The sequence below is a fragment of the Cebus imitator genome, unplaced genomic scaffold (genome assembly GCF_001604975.1).
Source record: "Cebus imitator isolate Cc_AM_T3 unplaced genomic scaffold, Cebus_imitator-1.0 Scaffold307, whole genome shotgun sequence".
Taxonomy (NCBI): Eukaryota; Metazoa; Chordata; class Mammalia; order Primates; family Cebidae; genus Cebus; species Cebus imitator.
Window position 1 is genome coordinate 2001561 of NW_016107622.1, and position 10839 is coordinate 2012399.

The 10839-nt window shown below is 34.3% G+C and overlaps 1 protein-coding gene and 1 non-coding gene across 2 annotated transcripts in view; both read left to right on the forward strand.

Moving 5' to 3' along the window:
• Window positions 1-10839, forward strand: part of ADGB (androglobin) — a 215590-nt gene that overhangs the window by 38795 nt on the left and 165956 nt on the right. The window contains exon 3 of the mRNA XM_037729497.1: window positions 6433-6525. Within this exon, the coding sequence (XP_037585425.1) occupies window positions 6433-6525 (93 nt within the window). The remainder of the gene's footprint in view (window positions 1-6432; window positions 6526-10839) is intronic.
• Window positions 1273-1379, forward strand: LOC119467597. Its single transcript, XR_005196137.1, has one exon. It is a non-coding gene; the product is annotated as a U6 spliceosomal RNA (small nuclear RNA).

A 10839-nucleotide genomic window follows, 5' to 3' on the forward strand; every position in this document is an offset into this window, starting at 1 on the left:
TTGATGAACATTGATGCAAAAATCCTCAACAAAATACTTGCCAATGAAATCCAGTGGCACATCGAAAAGCTAATCCACCATAATCAAGTAGGCTTCACTCCCAGAATGCAAGGGTGGTTCAACAGATGCAAATCAATAAACATCATTCATCACATGAACAGAACTAAAGACAAAAACCACATGATTATCTTAACAGATGCAGAAACAACTTTTGATAAATTCAACACCCCTTCACGTTAACCCTTTTCCCATTTACAAAAAAGTGCAGTTTGTTGCCAATGTTCATTTAATTTTACATAAACACCCTCTCTGAGGCTGAAGCAAATATGACTGATTTTCAATGTAAAAATAAAACATAAAACTGTTCTTGGAGTTATTTCTAAACAGAACTTGTCTCTAATTTTAATGTAACAGAAATGTATATGATAATCAGTATTTAATAATTTATTATGAGATAAATTTCAAAGCACAGAATAACACAAAGTGGAGCATTACATTCTGAAAAAAAAAAAAATGCACTTCTCTTCAGATCCTCTTGCCATTCCTTTTGTTGTGCAAGTAGCAAACTTTGCCCTGACCACTTGGATTTCATTTCCCTGATGTTAGTAGTAAGCTTTTGGGTGAAATGCTTTCCAGACAAGTGAAGAGGCATGGCATCATCAGTGAGCATGGGTGACCTTAAAGATGTTCTGCCCTAGCTTGTGATGCTTTTCCAGCATTCTCTAAATCAATGGCAGTCTCAAGTTTACATGGCTAATCTTGTGCTCAGGATTGTCCTCCTTGAGCAGGATGTAATTCACTGCTTTAATAGAGGTGGTGAAAGAATTTCTTCTTATACCAAACATTGTTTAATTTTGGGATATACACTGCAGCTGCAAGCACTGCTGGTGAGTTTTCTTGGGTACAAATGGAAAATGGTTAAAAACTCTCAACAAACTAGATATTGAAGGAACAAACCTCTAAATAAAAAGAGCCATCTATGAAAAACCCACAGCCAACTTTATACTGAATAGCAAGAGCTGGAAGCGTTCCTCTTGAAAACTGGCAGGTGACAAAGATGCCCTCTCTCACCACTCCTGTTCAACACAGTATTGAAAGTCCTCACCAGAGAAATCAGGTAAGAAAAAGAAATAAAGGCACCCAAATAGGAAGAGAGGAAGTCAAACTATCCCTGTTTGCAGATGGCATCCTATATCTATCTGTAGTCTCAGACCAAAAGCTTCAGATGGTAAACAACTGCAGCAAAGTTTCATGATGCAAAATCAATATACAGTGCTCACTTCAGCAGCACATATACTAAAACCGGAAGGATACAGAAAAGATTAGCATGGCTCCTGAACAAGCATGCCACACAAATTCATGAAGAGTTCCATATTGTTAATTAATAATCTAACTTCACAATTGAAATAACTAGAGAAGCAAGAACAAATTAATCCCAAAGCTAGCAGAAGTTGAGAAATAATGAAAATTAGAGCTGAACTGAAGGAAATTGAGACATGAAAAATCATTTAAAAGATCATTTTAATGAAAAAAGATGATTTTTAATTAAATCATTTTAAATGAAAACAGATGATTTTTCATTTAAAAGATCAACAAAATCCAGGAGTTGTTTTCAATAAAATAGGCCACTAGCTAGACTAGTAATGAAGAAAAGAAAGAAAATCCAAAGAAACACAATTAGAAATAATGAAAGGAATGATACTACTGACCCCACAGAAATGAAAACAACTATTAGAAACTACTGCAAACTCCTCTATGCACACAAACAAGAAAACCTAGAAGATATAGATAAATTCCTGGACACATTCGTCTTGAGACTGAGCCATTCGTCTTGAGACTGAGCCAGGAGAAAAAAAAAATTGTTTTCCTAAACAGACCATTAACAACCTCTGAAATGGAGTCAGTAATAAAGGTCCTACCAACCAAACAAAAGCCTGAGACCTGATGGATTAACAGCTGAATTCTACCAGATGTAGAAAGATGAGCTGGTACCATTTCTACTGAAACTATTCCAAAAAATTGAGGAGGGACTCCTCCCCAAGTGATTCCATGAGGCCAGAAACATCTTGATAACAAACCTGCCAGAGACACACACACAAAAGAAAACCTCAGCCCAATATTCTTGATGAACATCAATGCAAAATTCCTCAACAAAATACTTGCAAACTGAATCCACCAGCACATCAAAAAGCTAATCCACCATGGTCAAGTAGGCTTCATCCCCACGATGCAAGGTTGGCTCAACATATACAAATCGATAATTGTCATTCATCACATAAACAAAACTAAAGACAAAAACCACATGAATATCTAAATAGATGCAGAAAAGACTTTTGATAAAATTTGACACCACTTCATCTTAAAAACTCTCAATAAACTAGATATTGAAGGATCATACATCAAAATAATAAGAACCCTCTATGACAGACCGACAGCCAACATTCTATTGAATGGGCAAAAGCCAGAAGCATTCCCCTTTGAAAACCACTACAAGACAAGGATGCCCTCTCTCACCACTTCTATTTAACATAGTATTAGAAGACCTAGCCAGAGCAATTAGGCAAGAGAAAGAAGTAAAGTGCATTAAAATAGGAAGAGAGGAAGTCAAACTATCTCTGTTTGAAGATGACATAATTCTATATCTAGAAAACCCCATAATCTTGTCCCAAAAGCTCCTGCAGCTGATAAACAACTTTAGCAAAGTTGCAAGATACAAATTCAAAGTACAGAAACCACTAGTATTACTATACCCCAACAATGGCCAAAATGAGAGGCAAATCAGAAAGGCAATTTCATTCACAACTGACACAAAAAGAATAAAATACCTAGGAATACAGCTAATGAGGAAGATAAATGATCTCTATAAGGAGAACTACAAAATTGCTCAAACAGAAACAAATGGGAAACATTCTATGCTCATGGATAGGAAGAATCAATATCATTGAAAAGGTGTACTGTCCAAAGCAATTTACAGATTCAGTGCTATCCCTATGAAACTCCCAATGACATTCTTCACAAGTGAGAAAAAAACTATTCTAAAAAATTCATATGGAACCCAAAAAGAGTTTGAATAGAAAGTCAATCCTAAGGAAAACAACAATAACAACAACAACAACAACAACAAAAAAGAAAAAGGCATCATACTACCTGACTTTATACTATTAAACAAGGCTATAGGAACCAAAACATCATGATACTGATACAAAAGCAGGCACATGGACCAGTGAGACCAGTAGAGAGCCATAAATAAGGCCAAACATCTGTGACCATCTGATCTTTCACAAAGCTGACGAAAATAAGCAATGGGGAAAAAAACTCCCCATTCAATAAATGGTGCTGAGATAACTGGCTAGCCATATGCAGAAGATTGAAGCTGGACGCTCGTCTTACAACATACACAAAAATCAACTGAAGATGAAATAAAGACTTAAATGTAAAACCCAAAACTATAAAATCCCTGAAAGATAACCTAGACAATACCATCCTGGGCATAGAAATGGGCAAAGATTTCATGACAAAGCCGCCAAAAGCAATTGCAACAAAAGCACAAATTGACAAGTGGATGTAATTAAACTTAAGAGCTTCTGCACAGCAAAAGAAACTATGAACAGAGTAAACAGACAAACTACAGAATGGGAGAAAATATTTGCAAACTATACATCTGACCCAGGTCTAATATCCAGCATCTATAAGGAACTTAAACACATTTACAAGAGGAAAACAACCAACCACATTTAAAAGTGGACAAATGACATGAACAGACATAAACTTCTCAACAGAAGATATACATACAGCCAACAAACATATGAAAAAAAGCCCAATATTTCTGATTATTAGAGAAATGCAAATGAAAGCCACAATTACACACCATCTCACACCTGTCAGAATGGCTATTACTAAAAATCCAGAAAACTAACGGATGCTGATGAGGCTGCAGAGAAAAGAGAATGCTTATACACTGTGGTGGGAAATTTCAACCATTGTGGAAAGCACTATGGCGATTCCTTAAAGAGGTATAAGTAGAACTACCATTAGATCCAGCAATCCTATTACTGGCTGTATGCCCAGAGGAACATAAATCATTCTACCATAAAGAAACATGCCCGTGAATGTTCATTGCAGCACTAGTCAGAATATCAAAGACATGGAAGCAACCTAAATATCCATCAGTGAAAGGTTGAATAAAGAAAATGTGGCACACCTGCACCATGGATACATATACACCATGTATTATGTAGATACTATGCAACCATAAAAAAGAACAAGATCATGTCTTTTGCAGGAACATGGATGGAGCTGGAGGCTATTATCCTTAGCAAACTAATGCAAGAGCAAAAAACCAAATACCAAATATTCTCATTTCTAAGTGGGAGTTAAATCATAAGAACTTATAAACACAAAGAAGGAAACAAGAGACACTGTGGTCTACTTGCTGAGGGAGGCTGGGAAGAAAGACAGGAGCAGAAAAGATAACTACTGGGTACTAGTCTTAATACCTGGGTGATGAAAATCTGTACAACCAACCCCTGCGACATGAGTTTACCTATGTAACAAACCTTCTCATGTACCCCCACTTCTAAAATAAAAGGCTTTTTTTTTTTAATTACCAGACATTAAAAGAAACAGAACCAAGTGACTGAAAATCAAGATAAATCAAATAATAGAAATTGATCCATGAACATCTTAGGTTTTGGAATTGTTAGATAAGGGACTTTAAAACAACTAAATATTTGCATTAAAGGAAGGGAAAATGATGTAAGGAAACTCCAGAAGTGTAGCAACAGCTCCTGGAAATTCAGTCAATTTTTCGATGATTCACTTTTTGAGAATCTTGCCTGGATGTTGATGTACCCTTTGTCTTCATTCAAATTATTCCAGTATCTTAAAGGTGACAATAAACTACATCTTCCAGATAAACATATATACTTAAAATGTTCAAAATGTATACAATGCCCTCAAATACAACCTGTTTCTCAGTCCACACCAGCCTTGAGGTAAAAATGTGATTACTGTGAAAATCCCAAAACCATATTTATTTCTTCCTGTCCTTATTAACTCAGGTGAAACTTAGTTGCTTTTTTCTGTATAGATAGTTTATATTTCTCAAGTAATTTCATTTATAACCTGGCAATTTTAAGGTTATTTTTTGTAAGGATCTTTTTTTCCCAGCATCCCATAAATTCTGAGAATCTTACATAGCACTTGTCTGAAGCATTTTGAACTCACTAGGTTGCTAGCATTTGAGAGTATGCATTTGGATATAATTTTTTCTCCAGAGCTCATTAATTGACCTGTAATAAGAGTGCAAAAATTTATGAATTAATTGCATTCTTGGGCATTTATCGCAAATAAATGGAAATTTACATTATGCAGATGTCCACAGCAGCTTTATTGGTAATAGCCCAACCCTGGAAACATCCCAGATGTTCTTCAACAAACAATTGGTGAACAAACAAATGTCTGTATATGAAATATTACTCAGCAATAAACAAGAACAAACTATTGATATCTGAAACAACTTGGATGACTCTCCTGAGAATTACACTGACAGAAGAAAAGCCAGTCCAAGATATTTCATGCTTCCTTACAATCATACCACAAATGGTGTGATTTCATCTATGTAACCATTGCTGAATGTTATATAGACATTCAGTATATAATGACAAAATTATAGAAATAGAGATCAAAGGAGTTGTGGGCACGTGTTAGGGATGGAGTATGGGATGGGGAGTGGGAGCATAGGTGTGGCTATGAAAAAGTATAGGAATAGTACTTGTGGTGATCAAACTGTTCTATATCTTGACTGTCAATGTCAATATCCTGGTTACGATACTGTATTACAGTTTCACAAGATGTTACAATTGGAGAAATTGGGTAAAGGGAATACAAGAATCCATTGTATTATTTCATACAACTGTATATGGATCTATAATTATAGGAAAGAGATTAATTTGAAAAATTAAATGAAAATCAGGTAAAACATCCAAGTTTTATTTAAATATGATCTTGTTTATGATTCTAACAGTTGAAAATTAAGTAAATATTTTAAAATCTTCTCCATTCAGGTAAAAAAATTTTTTCAATGGAGAATGTGGCCATATCTGGCCCATCGTAAATTGCTTCCCTGCCATATCTAGTTTACTTTCCAAAGCATCTTATGTTTCTTTGGGCTACCTCCTCTACAATCAAAATGCTACTCAACAGTCAGTGAGCATATTACATGTAACCAATGAGTATATGTTTGTTATATACAGTTTTGTTAAATTCGGTATTCTTTAAGTACTCCATGAATTAGCTCTTGCAACACAAATTGCTTTGTAAAGGCTTATTGATTGACCGAGTCTATGTACTTACTTCTTCTTTTATTAAAATTCAGTTGTTTTTATTTTAACAAAAGAATATGAAGAAAAAGCTCAATTTATTTTTACATAGCATTTTTTTGAGGACCCTGAAGGAAAGATTGAGTTGCCACCATCCTTGAAAATTTATTCCTGGAAACGCCCACAGGATATTTTATTTAGTCGGGTAAGAAAATTTTTTCTGTTAAATAAAATAACTTACTATATGGATATATTATCCTAGATATAAAAATTTGCAGTTTTGTAATGATTTAAGGTAATTTTCTCTTGTGGTATTTAGTAAAAAAAAACTGCTTTTTGGCAGCTAATCAAAAATAAGTGTTTATCAATGTAGTTTAATATTTCTTGTACTGATTTCTAAGAGATTGTTGAATTTTTGTTTAGAGCCTTGATTTTTCTTCTCTCTAAAATGTTAAATTATAACTTAAAATGTTGTGTGAAGTTATTCCGTAATTTCTGACTGGCACACTTCCTTCTGCTTGTTTGCATGAACATTCATAGCATGGAGGTCTGTTTTTCTGGTGTTTATTAGCATTAATTTTCCAGCCCAAGAATTTCACACTTTGATATCTCTATTTCAGGGATTATTGAAGCATTTTTCAGAGAACACTTATTTCTGAATATCATGCGCAACCACTTGAATCATATTGACTGGAACATCACTCGATAAACTTTTATTTTTCAATAGCACTTATAGAGATTAAATCTTTAAACACACTGGTCTATCTTCGTAACATCTATGTTAATTTGAATATATTTAGATTTCCCAAGGGTTTAATTACCACTAATGCCTTTTTCCTTCCTTGAATATGCTATTATTTTCACCTAATGCATAGGAAACCAGTGGGCTAAATTATTTAGAAGTACTCAAATGGTTGTAATAAAGTTGATTCTTCTGTACATTTGTGGAATCCATTAAAGCTATATATCTATATAAAGTTATTTTATTCCTAAAAGTTTTAACCTCATTAGAACTGCTACTAATTCAAGAAAATATAATATATACACCATATTTTTCAAGTACTCTTACTGGTTGAGAAAATCAGATGAATCTTGATTCAAAGATTCACTAAAATGCAAATATAATATTCTGTCTACCAGAATATTTTTTGAATGCCTACTTACAAGATATTTGAAATAAATCAAATGTATATGAACCATGGTTTAAGGTACTTATAGTATTAGATAACATTGACGTGAAGAATGTAAGTTCTGTGATATTTATATAATGTACTTAATATTTATGAGTTACTAACAATATTCAGTCTGATCAATATAAGTACATGGTTGACATTATATATAAATAAAGGGTATGAATTCACAAGATGATGATATTGTAAATTTGGATAAGTAGAAAAGTTTTTTCCTGAGACTCCCTTGGTCAAGGAGGTGGATCTGCCCAGTAAGTGGGGGAGGCTTTAGGATTTTAGTTTTTAATATATATTCCCCCAGTATCCCCCCATCCCTTTTTGAGTAAGATATGCCAGAGGCAGTATCAATGGTCAAGGTTTTATTTTGGCTCATGTCAACATCAGGCTGGTGTGGCTACGTGTGCCAGGCCATCATGATACTTGGTGGCACCCCTATGGCCTAGAGACTTAGAGTCAAAAGACTCACAGCCAATTAACCATTTTAGGCAAGATAGGAATGAAGGTGGGCAGGTGTTTATTAACTATTAGAGCCCTTTTAGTAATAGAAGAGCCCAAAACTAAAAGTCAAACAGCAAGGTTACAAAATTGACTTGTTTTTATGTGTTGAGCCATCAGCTTTTAAGGTATCTGTGTGCCCAGGAGTCAAGACTCTGTAACTTAACAGCAGAAGAATTAATTAATAGCACCTACTAAGAAAACTTTCAGTGGGGTGAAGGTAGTAATGCTAGAGTCCATGACCTGACTGGAAGTTGTGAAAATATTTCACAACCTGTAGTAATTAATTTTTATACTTCTGATAAGTTTTAGCAACAAATCAGAGACTTAGTTTAGAAGAATTTAACTTCTGATGATGTTTGTCAAAGATGTTAAAGGGCTAAAAACATTTGATCACAACAGAATCACAGTCTAGGTATGGTGGCTCATGCTTGTAATCCCAGCACTTTGAGAACTTACTTTGAAAGACTGAGGCAGGGGGATCATTTGAGGCCAAGAGTTCAAGACCAGCCTGGCCAACATGGGGAAATTCCATCTCTACTAAAAATACAAAAATTGTCTGGGCATGGTAATGCATAACTGTAATAACAGCTACCCAGGAGGCTGAGGCATGAAAATCACTTCAACCTGGGAGGCAGAGTTTGCAGTGAGCCGAGATTGCACCATTGCTCTCCAGCCTGGGCAACAGAGCTAGACCCTGTCTAACAACAAAAAACAAAAACTAAGCATATGAAATAACAGAATCACAGGTATGATAGTAAAAAGACTTGAAAGGCAATGTATAAGGTTATATGGATGTAAAAACCTTAACTCTTTTTAATCTTAGGGTTTTAAGAAAACAAAACCTAATAATAATAATATAGAAATCATCTTGATAAAATATAAAATCTTGTTTTTTTTTAAAGTCAGCTGCCAAAGAGGCAAAGAGAAATGTTTTTCAGTGTGACTGATTTTCCTTAATGAAAGCCCATTTAGATAACCTGGAAGTCAAACATGATGAAGAAAAGTACTTGAACTGAATCAGACACAGGAAGAGTGTTTTCAAGGTTATGGGTATGGTAAGGGAATACATAATTTTTAGTAAGTGCATGAGAAGTTTTCTGATTTCATTGAAAAATTTAAGCATATTAAGAAAAGCCAAGAGTACAGATTCAAGTTATAGTATTGGAAAACATTGCTTTTATTTTATACTTTATTTTATTATTTTTATTTTATTTTTAAGATAAAACATTTTAGCATCAGGCCACAATAACAACCCGAACCAGATAAAAATGTTACAGGATCTGATGAAAAAGCTGAAGGAGAGAGTTATCATCTCAGTCCTTCTGAAGGGGAGAAAGAATCGAAAGCAGCAAAACACAACAAAGTTGAATTTTTGAGATGTGATTCTGATAAGATTTTAAAAGAAACAAATAATAGAATTTAAATTAAAACTTATAGTAATTTTATTGAGAGCAAATAAATACCTTAAGAAAACCTTTCTTTAACATAGGGGTCCAATTTTAGAAGGACTCTAGTGAACAATTAAAAAATATATATAATCAACTTTATCACAAAGTTTTAAAAATAAATTTCTCTTTATGAACATTATCACAACTTACACAGACCAAATATGACATGTTTGGACTTTCTTGTTTTATGTGTTTTGCTTTTTTAAATAATAAGTCATTTTATTTTAGGCCAGAAATTTATCATCTAAGTTTTTTTTATATAAAATTATTATTTTTATAACTTTTTTTAACCAAAAATATATTTTTATATTTATATAAATCTCTCTTTTTATTAACTTTTTTAAACTTTTATTTTACTTTTTTTAGAGATAAGCTGTTACTATGTTCCTTAGGCTGGTATTAAACTCCTGCACTTAAGTGATCCTCCTGCCTTGGCCTCCCAAATTGCTAGGATTACAAACATCAGCCACTATGTCCAGCCACTGTATTAGTCCCTTCTCACACTATTATAAATACGTATCTGAGACTGGGTAATTTATAGAGAAAAGAGGTTTAATTGAGTCACAGTTCCATAGGCTGTACAGGAGGCATGGGTGGGAAGCCCTCAGGAAACTTACAATCATGGCAGAAGGTGAAGGGGAAGCAAGCACTTCTTCACATGGTGACAGGAGAGAGAGGGTAAAGGGGAAATGCATACACTTTTAAAGCATCAGATGTCGGAGAACTCACTCACTATCATGAGAACCATAAGGAAGAAATCTGACCCCATGATCCAATCACCTTCCACCAGGCTCCTCTCGCAACATTTGGAATTACAATTCAACATTAGGTTTGGGTGGGGACAAAGCAAAACCATATACGCCACCTTTTTAAATAAAAGACTTTTAAATAACCCCTGAATTATATAAAATTATTTTTAAAAAAGAACACAATTTATAGAATTATATATTAGCTAAAATTTATATTTTTAGTAATGTTAAATTTTCATGAAAACCTAAGCAGCAAGAAATTCTGAGCTGTTTATCAGGTGTTAATATTTTGTAAATGAAACCATTTTATAAACTTTAGAAATATGTATTTCTTATATTAAGCACTTTTTTTTTCCCATTTATTTATTTTATTGCATTTTGGGTTTTGGGGTACATGTGAAGAACATGCAGAATTGTTGCATAGGAACACACATGGCAGTGTGATCCGCTGCCTTCCTCCCCATCACCTACATCTGGCATTTCTCCCCTTGCTATCTCTCCCCAGCTTCCCACCTCCCACCCTCCTTCCCCTATTTCCCCCCAACTGACCCCAGTGTGTAGTGCTCCCCTCCCTGTGTCCATGTGTTCTCATTGTTCAACACCCGCCTATGAGTGAGAACATGCGGTGTTTGAT